The sequence below is a fragment of the Coturnix japonica genome, chromosome Z, assembly GCF_001577835.2.
Source record: "Coturnix japonica isolate 7356 chromosome Z, Coturnix japonica 2.1, whole genome shotgun sequence".
NCBI classification, from domain to species: Eukaryota; Metazoa; Chordata; class Aves; order Galliformes; family Phasianidae; genus Coturnix; species Coturnix japonica.
The window spans coordinates 6,733,633-6,753,808 of NC_029547.1; the positions used below are offsets into that span (position 1 = coordinate 6,733,633).

Below are 20,176 nucleotides of genomic sequence, written 5' to 3' on the forward strand. Positions count from 1 at the left end.
CCTACCACCAAACCCTACAGCCAGTTTCCTGCTTGCAGAGGTAAGAAGGAGCTTTACCATCCAGGAAAGGGCGAGCCTAAAAGAATAAACTCCCTGCAATCTGCAGGGAGCTGCCTGGGTGGAAGGACTGAAGAGACAAAGAAAGGTGGGGAGTAAAACAAAACCTCCCCAGAAAATGGGATTACTGAATTTAGCCTTTCAGGCTGAAGTGTGGATTTTACAGTGAGTTAAGAACTTACACTACTTAAGCAACTACATTACTGTCGTTTAGAGGTGAGCGTGGTTTGTTGTTGTTGTTTTTTCTTTTTTTTCCAGCTAATCATTTATCCACTGTTTTTTTTCACTGTTCCTACTTAAACCAGGAAACTGGGCTCTCATTGCACCACATCTGTTACAGAAACAGGAACTGTCTGTGGAGACCTCAGAAATGGGTCTGGCAGTTCTTGTTGGTGCAAGACAGTTCTGAAAGCAGACATATTCATCAACATTTGCTTAGTGCTCAGGACATTTTAAGTGCTCTCAATCAGATGCCTGGCATTATAAAACTATTAAAAGTAACTTACTTCCAGCAAACAACCACACGTGGTTAACACTTGTAAGTTCTTCTTGGTTTATTCAGTCCATCCAAACTGTTCTACCTCCTACTTGCTCGCCAGAACCACATGAGAATCCTGCTATGAAGGATTCATTTTAATGGAAAACAAGTATGGCAGGAAGGGAGGGGAAAATAAACCACCACAAAGAAAAAAAAAAGCAAAGAAAGAGAGAAAAGCAACCCTACACCTATGATCTCCTGGTTCCATCAGTAAATACACCTTGTCCAAAGATGCGTGAGACAGAAGTCTTCAATTTTTTCCAAGGGATGAAGTAAAGCATTACCAAGACAGAAATGGGAGCAGAGCTGCCTCCTGATCTCAGCAGGAGCAGATGCTTCTGCTTCAGATATTCAAACACAAAGATTTACTCCATGCCATAAAAGCCAATAGAGCTTTTTAATTTTGCCTTTGCCTCTTCTGAAAAACACTATGGGAGGAGTCGTGCTTGTCCATCAAAACAGTAAAGGAGTAGTTTGACCTGAAATGATTTCACTGGTTCCAGCTACATCCCATAATCACAGCTGCTACACTGTATGCAATGCAGAACTTCTAACATTGTTAATTCATTCCTAACAAGCACTAGCAAGATACACATTCCTACACTGTGGGAGGAATAAAGGAAAGAACTGTAAGTCTTCCAAACAGGTCTTGTCTGAAGACGTAAGAAGTGCAAAACATTGCCTTAGAGGAAAGGATGTTTACTGTAAAGCAGGAAATATACTACTGCTCATCCGTGCAGAAAAAATCTCTTCTGTACAAGATGGGCAGCTCCTTTGCCATGAGCTCTTTGATAGGCAGGTGCAGCTAAATCTCAATGAAAGAGTGCTTCATATCCACTGATCTAGTAACACCAATGACCTGGTAGAAAGAAGAAAAACAATTCCGTAAACACCCATTGCAGGTACAGAGACTTACAGGGCTCAGACAGCTTCATCCAGCTTTCCCTTTGATAAGAGAGCTGCTCTTTGTGGGACAGTAGGATTATTTGGGCTTTGTGAGATCCCAAAAGCATGCAGACAGACATGATAACTGCATCCACAGACTCAATGGATGCAGGCAGATTTTCTCTTTAAGAACAGAGGACCTTGAGCAAGAGCTGTGCTGACTGTTCCTTCCTATGCCACATACCCAGCAAACTCAGCAGATACAGAGGCAGTCCACAGTTCTGCTTGACAGCAGCCACAACACAAACCTACAGTCACAATGGGGGAAACCTTGGCTGAGTTGCTTAAAAACATAATTGTTTTGCTTGAAAATCCCTGTCAGGATGTGACCAGCTGTTTGATCACCAAAGTTCTCAGGACTGTAGGCAGTGGGGAGTCTGGTTACAGGTCAAAGTTCCAGGGAAGCCCTCTTTGTGGGATGTTTGACACCTGCTTTGCTCCAAATCCATGTCTACAGAGTCTTCTCATCTGGACCAGCTCTCAGGACAGATCACCTTTTCCATTACATCTGTCTTGGGATTTAAGCTTTCGCTGTCTGAATGCCACAGCTGGCCTTTTGTCTTTACTCAGTCTCTCAGGCATGAGTGCAACTTGATCAGATCAGCTCCTGTAGCACATCTCCTTGAAGAAGGACAAATTGAAGCACACCCTCCTTTTATTTCTTTCTCTTAGACTGCTTAGGAAAGGCATGCAGTAACCTTCCAGCTCCGGAGCACTCCTCCTTAGCCTACCCCTTTGATTTGATAAAAACAGGACACAGAAAGTTAGAGAGAGGAGGCATGGGTCTCCTGGTTACTAGAGAAAGGTGCTGCCTGCTCCTCGCCCCTTTCAGCTTAACATGTCCAGGCATCTAGAAACCTTTTCACGTGGCACTCTGAAAAGGACAGATGTTTCTTTTCCAGTCATAAAAGAGCACACAATCCCATAGAATTGCTGCATGGCAAATATCTCCCTTTGTTGTTATAAAACCACTACAGCTACACTGTCAGACACTACTAAAACCCCGTTGCTCAATTCTGTGGTTTGTGCTATTAAAGCAAAGCAAATCACTCTGAGTCAAAGCCAGCCACTTCTGTGTCCAAATGCCTTCTCAACCAGAGTCCCCTGTAAGGACTCATGGCTGTCACTGAGCTGTTCTCATAATCCCTTCCACCATCTGCATCTTGCTGCATTCACACCAGCCCAAGGGCTCCCAGCCTCATAGACAAGGAGGAGCTCAACACTGCTTTGAGCAGTAATAAACGGGGAAGGAAAAACACAAGGAACAACACAAAGCTACAACAAAGGCCTTGCTTCTAAGCAACATTAGCACCGTGAGACATGGGGATGGACGACTTCTGACAGGGCAGTGTCTACCAACAGCTCCCCATCAGCTGATGGTGTTTGTGCACCATCACTCTGACACAGGTAAGCATGGCTGAGTAATCTGAGAGCAAAGGTGCCCAACAGCAACTCCTTCATGTGCAGCTGCTACCTTTGATTTTTCCAGAAAAAAATACCAGTTTGCCCAGATTAAGATATTCATCAGCCTGATCCAGTCTGCCTGCTGCTGACCTGGATGCTCTGGGAGCAAAGCGAACTGGTATTGCAGGATACCTCCAATAAAATGGCCACAGGGAAACACGGATTGGTCTTCTGGGAAATCAGTAACCAGTTCCTGCTCTGCTCCTCCCAAACACTCTCAAGCTAAAGAACAAGAGCTGCATGCTCCTCTTTGGGAATGTAGCACTTCTTCCAGTGATGCAACATAACCACGGCTTTTATCCATGTTTCCTCACTGGGATGTCAGTATATTAGGGCCAGCTATAATTTGTAATCAAAACCAAACCCTACTCCAAGCCTGTTACTACCTGTGTAGGCAATGAAAGGCAGTAAAAATTCACTGTTTGGGTGCCATATTTGACTGGATCAAACAGTTTTGTTTTGTTTTTAAACAGGATAATTAAAGCAGCTTTCCAAGGAAATTTCTTCTGCACTTTTCACTTTCTGGAGCCATTGCTGACACCTCCTTGAAGACATCAGGTAGACTGGAAGCACAGAAAAGTACTGTACACTGTTACGCGCCCTGATGAGTTTCCTTACAAAAGTTTCCTTGTAAAGCCAGATTTGCTGCAAGCCTATTAAAAACCTCCTCAAGGAGCCTGCTTTCCCCATCAGCTTTGCCAGTAGTCTCCAATTCCTCTTCAAGTAAGAAATGAACCTCTTGCCAGGTTTCCATAAAAGTCACTTAGCCCCGACCTCCCCAAAGTAGCTGTGCAGTAGCTCTGGCCTTGTTCACCTTGGCAGCTGCTGAAAGACTCCACTCAGCTCTAATCCTTCAAGTGTGGGATGGAGACAGATTTCAGGCTTAAGAAACTTCACTTCCTACCCAGATTCATGCCTCGTTTTCCAAGTTTTATGGTGGTAGGGGAAACTAATCATCAGGAGAACCAAAGAGGGGAGGCCTGGACCGATACTCCTCAGATCCAGACATCAGTAGAGAGTGAAATAACAAACAGCTCCCAGTCACTGGGCTTTCTGCTCCATTTCAGAAGTGCTGTACAAAATATTTTTTCCTCTTCTTGTATATCCTGGACCCTTAGAAATCCCCCAATGGTCTCTGCAATCTGAGCTTCCCAACCACCTTCTTTCTTGTAGGCAGGAGACTTCCTACCTCTCTCCTCCATATCATTCCACTTAAAAAAGCAGTGCCACTTGCAGGGACATTAGGGGACAATTACGATGCTTTCCTCAACTCGAAGACACCTTGATTACACTCCTGTCTTTTTCCTCCTCCCAGACAGCCTCAATCTGCTGTGGGTGACTGAGCATGCACACTGTTGTGTCTGACAGTTCTAGTGAAGCCAAAACATACTTACATGGACAGGGGTGGAAATCAGTACACAATATGGTTGGCAGATAGGCCTGGGAGGTAATGAGGCTGTGCCCAGAGTGTGGAAACCCACAAAGAAACCTCCAGTTTCCTCTGGCAACCTCCTAAGCTATTTGATTTAAGGTGAAGGGGGAAGCTGCATGAGAAGGGCTCAGCATTTTCCAACATCAATGGGAGTTTAAAGTGAAGCAGCTCTGCAGTTCCCTGTTTTGACCTGCAGGCCCTTCCTGCCATCTCTTTTGCACCTACTGCCACCATCAAGCCTGGTAACAGCAGCAGTGAAACATGCAGTGGCTGTGCACCATTAGGCAGCCCAGGGACAAGTAAATGCTGAATGCTGCAGGCACAGAAAGATTAGAAGAGTACCCAAAATCTGTTTTCTTTTGTAGGCATATCTCCTGCCCTGACATGAGCTTGGAGAGAAACTGATACAGAACCTTCAGGCAAGCAAAGCACATGGGAAGGCAGACAAAGCCCTCCCAGCATGTTAGCTGGGAGAGGGGCAAAGGCCCCAGCACACCCTCACACCTGCCAGGAGCTACAAGAGCACAGCTCAAGTCCCCAGGGCTGACAGACCTAGTTTTGCCTTGCAAAAAGCCACCCCCAGAATTGTACAGCCCAGATGCCGCAGTGAGTTTCAGGAAGCAACATGCACTGCAACAACAGAAATTGTAATTAGATACTAAGAAGCAAATATTCAGAATACTGGTGACTAAATATTGGAACAAAGGATCAGGGGAGTGGGAAATTTCCAGACCTGGAGATATTCAGCACTTAGTAGGATTAGGCTTCTCTAATGTCAAAGCTCAATCTGCTCGCAGTGGGAAACAAGACTGGAAACCTTTGCAACACCTTCCTGCCAGACACAGCTTACAGTTCTTGTGTTCTAATACTGCTTACAACACTCACAACACTGTTGTAGGAGACAGCAGCAGTTGAAAACCTTAGACAGTGTTTGAAAACAGGGCATCACAGCCTCACCTATATGCACACTGACATTCAGCTACTGAAAGCAAGGAAGGGAAATGCCAAAAAGCCATAGGCTGCACATCTGCAGAGCTCTGGCTTGGAAATCACCAGTGTCACTCAGCATCTTGCACATCTATTATGGCCACGTGGTGGAAAAGCACTGGGTTGATGACTTTCAGACATAGATGTTTTCTGTTTACTCCTTTCACCAACTTCCTCTGTCATCACACATACAGCAAGGCCTGGATAAACCAAACCTGTGACTAGTATTCACCCCCTATGGCTCATGCAACCATCTGCCTTACAGCAGTGGGCCTACTGTTACCACACCATGGTTACTTATGGCAGACACTGCCTTGTACATCACCCCAGAAAACATGGGTAATTCTGCCTGCAATGCACTCCAGCTGGAGCAAGAAGTCAGGAAGAGTCAATTAATCGAATGGAAAGAAACGGCTTAAAAGATACTTATGCACTGAAATGTCATATTCCTCAAAAAAAGCTCCAGATGCCTTACATCTGAGGTCATTCTCATTGCAGCAATGCTCATATTTCTAAGGAATGAGTGGTACGCTCAGCAGGTTTTCTGCTGAAGAACTGATTCCAGAGCATATAAAGAGTAACCATCACATGCAAAATACAAAGAATTGTGAAATGGTATTCATTGGAAGGGACCTTAAAGTCACCATGGCTAGTGACACCTTCCACTAGACCAGGTTTTCCAAAGCCCCACCCAAACCAGTCCTGAACACCACCAGGGATGGGGCATCTGCAGCTTCCCTGTGCAGCCTGTGCCACCACCTCACCAGCCCCTGTGTAAAGAATTTCTTCCTTATGTCTGATCTAATCTAGCTTCACCTGCAATAGCAGGCAACTAATGCCCTAAATCACAAAACACAGCTCTCCCTTAAATAGGCAGCCCATGTACCTTCCCAAAGGGCTATACTTACTCTCAGGTCCTGTAGGTAGCACTGTACAGGGTCATAATCCACCACGGGAAAGAGGATCCTCGCTGCAGCACTGTTCTTCACCACTCCCCGGGAAAATGACTTCACTGGCCAGTCCACACTCTCCAGATGTCGAGGAATCTGATTGGAATTCAAGTGGATGAGGACATCATAGAGGTCCAAGGGAGGGCGGAAGACAATCTGCAGGGAAAAAAAGGCCAGTACCACTTAATAGAGGACACAAGCAAGCAGGAGCGACGAGAGAGATTTGTCAAGCTCTTCTTCATAGAAAGCAGTGAAATCAGAGTTGAATTTTCATGAGAGCATGTCAGAAGTTTGCCAAAACATCCACAAGAAAATGTGTCCGTGGTGGACTGACATGGAGCTCCAACCCAAGCTGAAACACAACATCCCTGTCCCAGCACGAGCTCTGCTTACACCAGAGGGATGTGACCCTCACTCCCCTACACCCCATGTAAATGCTCCTCTGGTATACTGGCTGCATGTTTCCTGGACCAGAAAAATGCACTGGGAAGGTTTCATGTTACTCCTGCAGTCCAACTGTCCAGAAAGCTGAACCCTTTAACAAGGGTGCTGCTCCCTACCCACACCAGACATCTAGACAGAAGGGCTACATCTTCTACCCTACTGATCTCCCAGATCTGCAGAAAGAGGTGACCATTATCGCCAGGACAGTCCCTAGAGAAGAACTTTCAAGAAGACCAAGCAGGTCCTCTCTAGTTCTGATCAGTCTCCAGGAACATCACATGAAAGCACAACAGTGGGGTGGGAAATTCAGCAAGCTAAACAAGGTGACACATTGAATGCAGAGTCCCAGAACAAGAGAAAGAAACTGAGAAGTTAACAGAAGCCAAGCTAAACCCCAGAGGACACAAAGAGCCATCTAATAGGACAGCCCCATCTGCCCAACAGGCATTGCCCCAAGGGGCAGGAGCATCTTCCAGGAAGCAAAGAGGATGAGAACAAGCCCTGCTAATGGAAGAGAGCAATTCCAGACACAAATATTTGGACAGGAGGGCTCTGACATTCTATATACAGCTGTATTAAAATGGGAATCCTAAAATTATCTGTACATTTTCATAGAAGTGATGTGGGGACACATACAGAGCACTTGACAACACTCAGCATGAGTTGGGTTGTAGCCAGGCTGGGGAACACACATTAAGAACACTGACCAACATCAAATCTCAATGGTGGCCCAGCGAGAGCTGCTCTCCAACTCTTTTTAAGTCCACAGCTTTACTGTATTCTTGTGAGAGCAAAAAAGTGGAGCTCACAAACCCATTTTCTGCATCCACATGAGAACTGGCAGATCCTCAAGTGACCCAAACATAAGGGGCAAAAAATAAAATAAAAATAAAATTGAAAAGCCTTGAAGGACTCCATTACACATTTAAGAAGCACCTCCAAGTTGCTGTGGAAAGTTTTTTCCCCCTGCCCCAAGCTCATGCTTTGCTTACAAACAGATTAGCAGCCCTGGAAACACTATCCCAAGTTTATCCCCAGGGAACATGATAGGCCTGGGAGGACAGTGGTATAGACCAGAGAGATGAGGAGGAATCTCACTGCAATGGCTAAGAGGAAGGAAATGGGCTTAAGGACTGAGGAGACAAAGTCGAGGGTTTGGGAGAATGCTACGGTCAGTCAACAGGTTGTTTCAGGAACCAAAGCCCTATGAACCCACCTCAAATGCATAGTTCTAGTCTCACATCTCTGCTGTGATTATGCCACATCAGGCAATTTCTCGCACAGCCAACTCCTTACATACTCCTCCCCACAGCTCAGTTCAGACCTGAAGTCCTGAGAAAGGCCAGGTCCCCAGTTCAGGTAACTCACTCTCGTCTCAGCACAATATAGTTGTAATGTGAGGTCAACTGTGAAAAACTGACTCCCAAATAAGAGTTCTGTACCAGACCAGCAGTTGCAGTGATACCTCCTCGCTAACTCTGGGCTGTTTCTGTTCCTTACCTGTGCTGAACCAAAGGCTCCTGACAAGCAGTGGGTGGCCAGGACAGATGGGACTCAGAGAGAACTGAGGAAATGTTCCTGAAACCTTTTCCAAAGACACTTCCCAGCCTCCAAACAAATGATGCTTTAAAAGGGGAAACTCATCCCAACAGCAATACTGCTTTGCTCCACCATACACAAAACTACCTGAGTTAATCTGCTATTTTCAGCTGCCCTATGGGCACTCACAAAACAAAGCAATGAGTTCAGAAAAAAATAAATAAATTCCTTTACAGCTCTGTAACAGACAATGCTCCCACCTCAGGTAAATTTCACCCCAGTGAAATTCTAGCAAAAGACAAACCAGAAGTGAAAGCAGTATCAGCAAGTCCATTTTTCATTGTCCAACCAGAAGAACAGCCATTCTAAACCCAGTATCTCCTATATCTAGATACTCTCAAAGCACGGCTCTCCAAGCCCTCTCAACTTCAACTGTCTACAACTTAGAACACCAAGACAAGCTCCCTTCCAAGACTGATGTTATCTCTTTTCAATGAAGAAATAAATGTAACTTAATCCTCCACACCCATTTGAGTAATGGATGTTTCAATCTCACAAAAAAATAAAAAAAAAAAAAAAAAAATTTAAAAATCAGTGAGAAGGCAAATAGGGATAAAATACATACAGCCTTTCTCCTGTGCTCAAACTATAATAAAGCCTGCCTAAAGTGTACTAGCAAAACCCCACCACCCTGGGCTCAGACAGACAAGCACACAAGTCGAAGCTGCACAGCCATGCCAAGGCAGTGTCAGGTATTCTTTCCTCCAGCCATGCAATGTGACCAGTTCAGCACACAAACATCAAGCAGACAATCAGAGAATACAAAAAGCTTCAAGGTAAGAAAGTTTGGATTAAATATCATCAGTTAGGGCAGAGCTGCTGTGCACAGTCAGGTCTGCCAGAAGCCAAAGCACCAGCCCCTGTGCTCCCAACACAATCGCGCATGGCACAGGGTGAATCCTACTAAATGCTTCCCAACTGTCATGAGTAGAAGACCAAAGTTTGTGCTTGTCTTTTTGGTTTGATTTTTTTTTTAACCTAATGAACAATTTATTTCCTCCTTCAGACTATGGCTGCAGCTCAGCTTACCACAAACCAGACTCCTATTTGGGAGCACAAGAGCTGGCAGATAAAGGGAGATGAAATGGCTGTTGATGGAGCTCCCTCCATCAACAAAAGCACCACTGACTCACAGGCACAGAAGATGCCTTCATCTCTCCTCAGGAACTGGTAACTCAGCCTTGGCCAAAAGCAGATCCTCGAAACACCAAGATTCAGAACACCCTTCTGACATCCTAAATAGTAGAAAATAATCCTGAAGCCCAAATTATCATTGTCATGGCCAGACACTGCACAACCAGCCTCAGCAACAGGAAACACTACACTGGATATGTCCACCTACCAGCAAGTCCAAAACCTCTTTTCTTCCCTCGCTAACATCACTCATACATCCATTTTCTAAAGTACAGGGAGTGTTGCAGGTAAATTCATCCCTCAAAAAGGCATCAGGAGCCAGTAGGTTTGTTTCCTTCAGCAGTAAGTAACAATGCAAGGAACAGAAAGCTACTAGTACAAAGCTTCCCCCCAAGGGGCTGCTCCAAGAAACCCACCCCAGCCCTAGGATCAGGACTAAAATAGATATCCAGAGCCCATAATGATACACAAGGGTGGTCAAAGTATTACAGGTAGACATAATGCTAATTACAGATGACAAAGTGAAGCAATGGGAGGATCCAGGCAAATCTCAGCGGAAAGCAGCATATGGGTGAACGTAAGGCCCCTCTCTGGTGCTTCCTATTTTAATTATTGCGGGAAACATCACTACTGGGGCCACAACCCACCCCTGTGACCTCGGCCCTGACCTTTCTTGAGGCCTTGTACTGAGACTCAGTCTTCAGCCTAAATACAAGGTGTCTCCCACAGGACGGACTGACTGCAAATCGAGGCCCTTCTACCCAACTATCCAGGAGCACAAGAAGATCCTATCACCACCTTGCCTAGGAGCCAAGTGCAGGTAGCTGCAAATTCACACCAAGGGCAGACAATAACCACCCCATAACACAACATCCTGGATCCTTTTCAGTCTGGAATTTGTCTGGCCATGAATCAGAAAGGAAGAGTAGTTACCGGCTATTCTGCCTGTTATCATCTTCCTCTTCCTCTATCCCACAATGGCCTCCCAACAGAAGGGGATGTAGTGGTTACTTGGTTAAGGGAAGGTGCAAAATCCGTATGCAGTGCCCAGGCAATCACCTTGCTCCATGTAGCTCTTCACTAGAAAGCAGCACACATCTTGGATGTGAGGAATGAATGTGTACACTGAGGCAGGCCCCCTGCCTCTATCCTCACCCCTCCATGCCAAAATACCCTCATCCCCCCTGAGAAACATCAGGTTCAATTGAAAAGGCTTCTCAGCGCCCAAGTGTATGGCAGGAGTTATAAGAAAAGAATACACGTGGAAGAGAGGAGGATGCAACACCAAGCACTGCTACATGTCAGAGTCTCCTCCTCCTACCTGCATAGACCTTCCTCATACTATTCTCATCCTCCTCAGAAGAAAATGCCAACTGCAACAGTATCAGCACCCGGGAGAGGAGGTACAACAATCACAGCCATTCACAGCTCTTGGACAGCACAAGCCACTATTAAACATGAAAAGTGCTGCCAAAAACAGCAGCGCCTGGCACAGCAGCCCTTCAACATCAGATCCACCAGCCCAGATCTCTGCTCAGCCACACTGCTCTTGGCCTTACAAGCAGCCCCAAGCAAAATTAAAGGCTCTCACAGTGCTAAGCTGGATGCTGCACTGAAAAATACTGTTTTGACAAACACCATGCATTGTATGCTGCAGATCTTAATGCAGGAGATGGGTGTCTCAGAACATGTGTTTTATGGAGAAGCCTAAAACCAGCATCCCAGTCCCAGCGACTTCTGAGGTCAGTGACCTGGTCATGAGACAGGCTACAAAGCCAGCACTGAAAGCAACCACACTACAAATCAGAATAAAACTACAGAAATAAAGCACCTGTCCCATGGGCACAGAAAGAAATGATGCTCTTCTTTAACAGAAGAGGACACCAACAGAGACCTGAGGATTTTGCTCATGGTCCTGAGAGACAAGGAAAGAAACCTGATTTCCACATTTCAACTTGCTCTCCATGCAGCAAAGATGCAACAACTTGGATTTTAATTCCGCTGAAGGACCGTGGCTCAGGTACACAGGGGAACATACAGAGTTGAGCCCTCACTTCTCAGTCACGTATTTAAAGCATCTTTCTTTTTAAACCAGTTTAGGTAAACAGCCTGTTTGAAAAAGGTTAAAGGAGGCTGGAGGAAACAGGTAAAAAAAACTCCACATTCCTCTCACAAGTTTCTAACTGAAGCTGCTTCATTGCAAAAGTGCAGACCAAATTAATTTCAATTCTTTTGCTCACTGTCAAGACAACAATCAGGTCACACAAAACTAAATGCCATCAGAAGTTCTGTAGCAGCATTTGCCGCTGAGGTTAGTACAGATTAAACTAGAAAGGCTGGGGAGAAGCTTCTGATGCTCTGCAAAGTCACAGGACAAGCAGGGAGCCAGGATGAGCTCTTCTTCCACTGCAGGAGATGTGAAGAGAGAAAGGATTTACAAAATTGCAACTAAGCAGAAGTTTTGGAGCTCAGGCTGTGCACACATGACTGCACATGGGGTCAGGACTGGTTGGGCAGCCTCCAGCTTCTCTGGATAGAATGAACTCCCCCATGACCAGCTCCTCTCCCAGTCTGCTTTGCCATAACCTGGAAGCCCTCACACTGTGGCCCAAGGGATTACCTTCACATCCAGACTGCTGAGTGGGTCCATGAGCTGCTCCTCCAGGGCCCGGACAGACTCTGAGGCCAAAACAAGAAGGCGCTGCAGGATCTGTGGGGGAAAAAGTTGGAGGGTGAAACTCATGACTCCTTGGATATGGCAGGAATCCCGCTTAGCCACTGGGCTGGGTGGGCTCACCAGCATTGGGAATATAGAAAAGCCCCCAGTGCACAGAGGGCCCCAGCTCACCTGTGCCGAGGGTCGCTCCTGGGTCCATATTGAATTCCACTTGTCTTTGGGGGTGGCGATGAACATGACAGGAAGGCGAGAGCGAGCAGCCACAAACTTGTTCTTGATCTCTGTGCAGTCAGCATCTAGAGAGGGCAGGCAGATGGGTGAGATGCTCCACTGAGAGGTGGCAAGACCAGCAGCAGAACTACCTCTTGCCTATTCCCACCGAGCCTTGGCTGAAGCATGGCCTTAGCACTGCTCTGCTGGTGTGGCCATGTGAAGCTGGATGATGCTGGGGCAAAGACTGACTGCTGGATTTGCTAGGAAAGCAGCCAGTGGCACCCACCAAATGTTGAAGGATTTATCTCTACAGTAAAGCAACGATACCAGAAAATGCTGCAAGTGCAGTAGAAATTCTTTACAGTAAAGGTACTGCAAAAGAATGCCCAGAGAGTCTGTGGAATGTCCTTCTGTGGAGTTATTCTAGACCCTGTCTGGATGTCTAACTGCAAACTCATGTAGGATACCTGCTCTAGCAGCAGGTTAGGACTCAATGATCTCATGGTCCCTTCCAACCTCTGCAATTCTGATTCCCTGCTCTTTCATTTCACTCTGCGTTTGCTAATAAAGAACTGTGGAAACACGATGCAAAACTCACTGATTTTTGCTCTGAGCTCATCTAGGCACTTTCACATGGGTGCAGTCACTGGGACTAGGATGAGCTGGGAACTCAGGCTGCAATCTAATGAAATAGTTGGTTCCCTAAATAATCTTCTGTTTCACAGTTGGGGACTGGTGACAGACCCTATGATGCGTGCTGCTCAGGAACCAAGACAAAAGGAGGCTTCAGACTTTCTTGTTTAAGAGCCCAGCTGCTCCACCAGCAGCCCAAAGGTGACTGGCTCCTCCCACACAACAAAATATTTGGCCTCAAACAATCAGGACAAAGCCTCAGGCCAAAATGCTGGCTATAGGTGAGTGGAAGATTTTAGAGACACAACTGCATTCAACACCGCCCAGTCTCATCTCAGATCTCAGCAAGAACAGAAATGGCAGAGCATTATAACCAAAATTCAGCTCTTCATAGGCAGATATACGGGGACAGGGAAGAAAGAACCAATTAAAAAATGAAAGAAACACACACAAACCCCAAAGCCAAGTTATACACAGCAAGATAAGAGGGAAGGAATGTACAGTCTTCTCGCCTTGTCTAGAGGCAGTAAAGCCCTACATATTCAAGAGCCCTGGAAACAGTGCTGACCAAAGGACACAAGACCCTCACACTGTGGCCCTCCTACAGCTGTGGCCTGTGTGCTTCCTGCTTACCTGTGAGGCCAGCATTCAGGTTGACGATGAGTGGGCTATTTCTCCAGTCATAGGTTGCCAGCAGGTTGAGGAAGCGCAGAAACCCGACCTGTGGAGAACTAAGGCAAGACATACAGTTCAACACCAGCACTTTAGGTTTCTCCTAACTTGACACCCCCTTCTGGAACAGGGTTCAAGAGTGTCTTAGCACTGCCTAAAACACAGACAGCCCCTGAAGGGATTTACAAAGTGAATGGGGAAAGCCCAGGAGTACAGGGCACTTACCCCTTCACCAGGACATAAGTGAGAGTTCTTTCCCTTGTTCTCCCATAGCCCATGCTAAATGGCTTAAACTGGAAGATGGTAGGTTTAGACTAGATATTAGAAAGAAATTCTTTACTGTGAGGCTTGTGAGACATTGGAATAGGCTGTCCAGAGAGGCTGTGAATGCACCCACCCTGGAGGCACACAAGGCCAGGCAGGATGGGGCCTTGAGCAACCTAGTCTAGAGGGAGGTGCCCCTGCCTATAGCAGAGGAGCTGGAACTAGACATTAAAGGTCCCTTCCAACCCAAACCATCCTACAATTAGTCCCTTGTATATCCCAAAACCCAAGATCTCAGGAATGAAGCAAGGTTAAACTAGAGACAGGGCTTGTCCCATCTCCAGTACAGATCCAAATGATGCTGGGCAAGCCCTCACACCTGCCTTCCTGCAACCCAATTCACTCACAAAGCAAGGGATCTGGGAAGGTGGGGCTCTTGCTAGCAGTGTATTTTAGGATACAGGAAAGCTTTCCTGACATGTTGCTAATTCAGGAAGGAAAACAAATCTCTAGCACAGGTTAACATAACCTTTTGCCTCCACACAAAGCACAGAAGCAGCCTAACTTGATGCTTTAACATTCCACCTGCCAGAGGACAGCAAGCAATAGGCCCCAAGGGGATTATTTCTCAACACACTGCTCTCTTCACCTCTCAGTGGCTGACCTTCTGCCTTTCCCTTGGGAGTTCTTCCCAGTACAAACACAAGCTGCAGCCATGAGCACCGCTTCCCAGGGAATCAATGAAGGCCAACAGTCTGCTTGCCACTACAGAGCATTCACCCCTGGTTCTCCCAGCAGTCACCCCTAGGACAGGGAGCCCCACCAGTCCTCAAGAAAACAGAAAGCACCCAGAGCCCACAAGGATGCTTGCTCCCATCCTAATCTGCCTTCCCCTCGCACACAGGAAAGTATATCCCCACAGCACCAAGTATTTTTCTCCTGTACTCATTCTGGCAGCACTGGCTCACAATTCACTGCTCCATGTCCTTCCAGCACCACCTGCCTGGCAGCATCACATCATGAACGAAAAAGGCACTCAGTGTCCATTATTCCACTCTGAGCTCCTCATCCTCACCTGGGTGGCGTGAAGGGGGCTGGTTGGAGGAAGAGAAATGCCACAAGCAAGTCCACACACTCCTCAGAGATGCTGTCACTCAGGAGCTGGGCACTGATCCAGCGCTTGGCCAGCCGGCAAGTGCTGCCAAAGACAGGATGCTGCTGCTGGAGTCTGTAAGAAGGCAGACAAGTACCCATGACTGTTCAATAGATGCATCCCAGGACCCCAGATACCCTCATTGCATTCAGGAGAGAAAAGAGAAATAAATCACTGTTAGGAACATGAGTCCAGCACCACAAGCATGAAGTACTCTGTGGGTGTTATGATTCTGGAATAATAAAGGGGAAATGCTGCTACATGCTTCCCTTTAACCATACCACTCTTTGGTACTTGATTTCCCATACAAATGGCCTTCCACATCACAAAAGAGACAGACACTTCCCCTCTCCCCTTCCACCAGCTTGCACAGAGGGTTGAAGAACTAATTCCATAGTAAGCTTCTATCCACATCACCGCCTTCCACCATGCAAGGGCACTTCCACTCTATACAGCTCCTGGCTGTACCCTGCAGCCCAGACTCCCAGCCTTGCCTACCCATGCAGTGAGCTGGTTAGATAGGGCTGATGCAATGTCTCGAGCTCCAGCCGCTGAGACTCCTCTGTGTCCTGGTACTTCAGCATCCCTTCTGGAGTGACTACTTCCTTCAAGATTAGAGGCTCACGATGATAGGCCACTTGGAGACGGAAAACATAGCCATCCTGAGGTGAAGACAGGTGGTGAAGTCAGCCTTGGTGCTACAACAACCAGACTGTTGTTTTATGCTGCACCCCAAGAAAACAACAGAAGCATCCCAGCAACACAGCAATATTTCAGTGCTACCAACTAATAAGCCAAGCAACCATATCCAGCTTTTGTTTACCATGACTACCTCCATACCCCCTGCCTGTCTCCTCTACAGATCACCCATGGGTATAAAGGAAGTCTCCACAGCCTCCCCTACCTTGTATATGTCAGTGTGGGTGACTGCAGGTCTGCAGATCAACTGGTGCTGCTGCTGGAGAAGCTCAGCCAGCTGGAGGTGGAAAGCTGCCTTGATGCGCTTGATGGCATCTTTGTCCTGTGGCCACTGGCCACTGCCTTCCATGTGGCATATGACTGGATGCAAAAAGACAACAGGAAACCAGTGAGGCTCATGTAGAAGTGGGGCGCTGGATTTGGGTGGCTGGGACTAGAGGTTATGGCAGGAATGCAGGATGAGCTGGGGATTTGGTCCTGCCCACAGCACACAAACACAAAACTCAGCAACACCACTTCCCTCTGTTTCCCCCCCACCAAATCATCTTCTGTTCACATCTCTCTCCACACTCACTTTTCAAAGGGGTTATATAAGCAGGACAGGGCTTCTCCTCTGAAGGAAGCAGCAAGTTCCTGGTCTTGTCTTGCTTGTGGAATGAGTAAATTGGCTTCATTGGAATAGGAGGGAAGACCTGTGAGAGAGCAGTCATCAGGGCAACCGAAAACACATAGCACAAACCCAGTAGCACCACACAGCATCACCCCTAAACCTCCTGCAAAGCTTCCATATGACGGGCTTGGCAACTTAAGCACAGTCAGCCCTACAGGCTGGACAGCAAAGAGTTGCATCACCCCAAGCACTCCCAATAAGCACAAAATAATGAATAATTCCCTCTATTCCCCCCCTCAATCCAAGACTCAGAGTCAGAGTATCCCCCCAGTTCCCTACAATCTATCCCATCTGTGTGCCATGCCCAGGCATACTTACATCCGTGTACCGAAGGGCCGGGTGGACGCCTTGTACAGCTGTCACTGTTAGTGGCAGCCCCTCCAGGTTCCACAGTTTGCGGCTCAGGTCATCATAGGAGCAGACAACGCTGACCATGTCCTCCTCACCCGTCCCTAATGCCTGCAGACATAAAGGGAATCTTTGCTTTTACTTTTACTCATGTGGCACAGGCACTCACCTCACATTACTCATGGGCTGGCATTACAGCCAAGTTCTGAGGAACTGGGACTGCACCCCCAGCAGCTCCTGGACAGTGCACTCAGCAGAACAGGGAGGCAAAGGGGAGAGGAAACCCAATGGATAATCTTGTCTGGTAGCAGTTGCAGGCATACAAGACGCATTTCAAAAGGAAAATGAAACAATTTCTTGTGCAAGATACTAAAGCAGCAACGTGAGTTTTCTCCCTAGAAAGGGAGAAGACTGAAGTGATTTGGGGATAAAGAGATCACACACTACTTAAGAGTTCTACTGCTGCCTCCTGTTTGGTTGCTGCATCACAACCATAGGCAGCAGTTAACAGAACACTACTCTGACGACATCCTTAGAAAAGGCAGAACTGTAAAGCATGGCAGAACCAAAGCCAGAAAATACCCAGAGCATCTCAGGAACCCTCAAGAGAGTATACAAGAAGCGCTGAAGGGAAAACTGCTGCTGTCTTTGCTGCTTCTACCATCCTGAAGAACATCAAAAAGACCTAAAAGAGGAGGAAACATCACTAGTGTGAAACAGCTCTGCTCAGATACGACTGAATGGATACATACACATTTGGCTTCCCCAGGCTTTACAGCAGAGCAGCAGCACCCTCTGCGGGGTGCAATACAGATGACAACCCCTTGCTGTGAGAGACTGCCTATTTCTAGAGCTGACTGCACTATCCATCTCCCCTCAAACATACCCTATGACCAAAAGCTCCCTAGACTGCCTGTACATGAAAATGAGAAAAGCAAAGACAATAAGACCCACCGACAGTCAGCATAAACAGGAATACATTTCTGCTTTGTTCCTGAAGGACTGGTTATAATCAGACTCCTGAACACCTTTCAGGCAAGCATCCCTTCTCACTATGGGATTTATCAACCCTGCTTATCCCAGGCTAGTTTACAGCGAGAAAACGCACACAGATCTTACTGCATTATCACACAGTCAATACAAACTGCCATCTCATCCAATAAACTGACACATGGCTCTGCCAAGACTGCAAGTGAAGTTTATTTCGCATCACCAAGCTGGATTTAATAATGGTTCTGGTACAGAAGACTCATCAATCGCATTTGCTACTCTGTACTATTACAAAGATGAAAGGAACCCATTTCCTCTTCCCTTCAACAACCAGATAAAAGCCCCGGCTTTTACCAAACATCAGTAAAGTAGAGCTAAAGTACTTACACATCATCTCTAGACTTTAAGTTCACACCTTGAAGAGCAGAAGTACAGATGTGGACATTTCCTAGCCTACAAGGTGTATTTTCTCTGTTTCGAAGTGACATTTCTTTGTTTCAAGTGCACATTCACCAGCAGCACTAGGCAACACTAGGCATACATAGAATCATTGAATCACAGGGTTGGAAAGGACCTACAAGATCATTTAGTCCAACCATCCTTCTATAACCATTGCAACCATGGCTATAAACCGTATCTCCTAGCTCCCTATCCAGACGCCTTTCGAACACTGCCAAGGATGGCGACTCCACCACCTCCCTGTGCAGCCATTCCAGTGCCTGACCACTCTCTGAGAGAAAAAAGTTTTCCTGTATGTCTAATCTAAACCTCCTCTGTTACAACTTGCGGCCATTTCTTTGGGTTTTTTTGTTGCCTGGGAGAAGAGGCAACATCATCATCCTCCTCATCACAACCTCCCTTCTGGAAGTTGTAGAGTGCAATGAGTATGTTGCCTTTGCTTTTTTGATCTGAATATGGGAAACATGGCAAGGAAAAGCCAGCTGCTTTGTCTGTGAGAGGCTGTTGAAATTGATCTGCAGGAATTTGGGCATTAGAAATGTAACCTGTTAAAGGCTTTTATGAAAGATCCCATACTATTCTGGAATTTCACGTGTTGATCTTATTTTTCTACTGAGCTTTCATACAAGCTTTTCCAGCCTATGTTCATTATTTATTAAGCCAATTCAGGAAGTCTTTGGACTTCATGTATGGAGTCCTTCTGTGTTTGCCCATACATCAACTAATCTGACACAGTTATTGTATTCAGTGAAGAAGCTCTCCTAGGGTATTTCAATTGTTCTTTTGTTACAGTTTACCTGCTGTCCTTTCCTTAAGCAGGTAGCAGTGAAGGAACAAATGATGTGTTGTGCATTATCCTAAATAAGTATTTTATTCAAGTGCACTGAAGGCATATAATCCTTTATGAAAATTAGATAGGGGAAAACTTCTCTGAAATCATCCCTTCTAACTTTTCGATGATTCTGTAATACTTCTCAAGTATTTAGAAGCTCAGTAACCAATTGTTTATTTTCCATAATTTTTAGTACATGATAATTTCAAATCTGTCTCTAATGTACTTGTGCTAATTATCTCTTCAGTGTTGCAGAGTGTTATGGCTACTTACTTTAGAGTAGCGTAACCACATTCTGTTCCATTGCATCAAGGAACTGTACTGAAGTAATCAAAAACGCATTGTGTGCTTTACAAAGCATGAGAATAAGCAAAAAAAAAAAAAAAAAAAAAAAAATGGGGAGCTCAAAGATTGCTTAAACTACATAATTGTATTTTGAGTATTATGGAAACTATGTGGCAGTCAACTGTTTTCTTGAAGTTATCCGCTTAAGGGGAGTTTGTGCCTTATACAGTGAATTCATCTGACCTTTATGTTTTTCTACTGGTGCTTAAAAATTCATGACTTGGACTTTTTTATTTTTAACTGACTAAAACATAACGTGTGTGTTTAAGAGCAGTTTGTATGTGGTGCTCAGAGATCACAGAATGACCCGGGTTGGAAGGGACCTCAAGGATCATGTAGTTCCAACCCCCCTGCCTAGCAGGGCCACCAAACATACACCTTTACTAGATCAGGTTGCCCAGGGCCCCGTCCAACCTGGTCTTGAACACCTCCAAGGACGGGGCATCCACAACCTCCCTGGGCAGCCTGTTCCAGGGCCCAACCACTCTCCTAGTGAAGAACTTCCCCCTAACATCCAACCTAAATCTTCCCTCTTTCAACTTAAAAACATTTCTCCTAGTCCTGATATGATTTAGCAGAGGGTTGTTAGAGTTAGGGTACTATGGTTAGGCTGCGGTTGGACTTATGACCTTTCCAGGTCATTTCCAACCTGAGTAATTCTGATTCTATGA

The 20,176-nt window shown here is 46.1% G+C and overlaps 1 protein-coding gene across 1 annotated transcript in view; it reads right to left on the reverse strand.

Moving 5' to 3' along the window:
* Positions 1-20,176, reverse strand: part of NOL6 (nucleolar protein 6) — a 33,426-nt gene that overhangs the window by 3,915 nt on the left and 9,335 nt on the right. The window contains exons 16-24 of the mRNA XM_015848278.2: positions 16,850-16,990; positions 16,436-16,553; positions 16,067-16,221; positions 15,661-15,824; positions 15,085-15,237; positions 13,707-13,804; positions 12,399-12,523; positions 12,171-12,260; positions 6,332-6,529 (exon numbers count right to left, since the gene is read on the reverse strand). Coding sequence (XP_015703764.1) covers positions 6,332-6,529; positions 12,171-12,260; positions 12,399-12,523; positions 13,707-13,804; positions 15,085-15,237; positions 15,661-15,824; positions 16,067-16,221; positions 16,436-16,553; positions 16,850-16,990 — 1,242 coding nt within the window. The remainder of the gene's footprint in view (positions 1-6,331; positions 6,530-12,170; positions 12,261-12,398; positions 12,524-13,706; positions 13,805-15,084; positions 15,238-15,660; positions 15,825-16,066; positions 16,222-16,435; positions 16,554-16,849; positions 16,991-20,176) is intronic.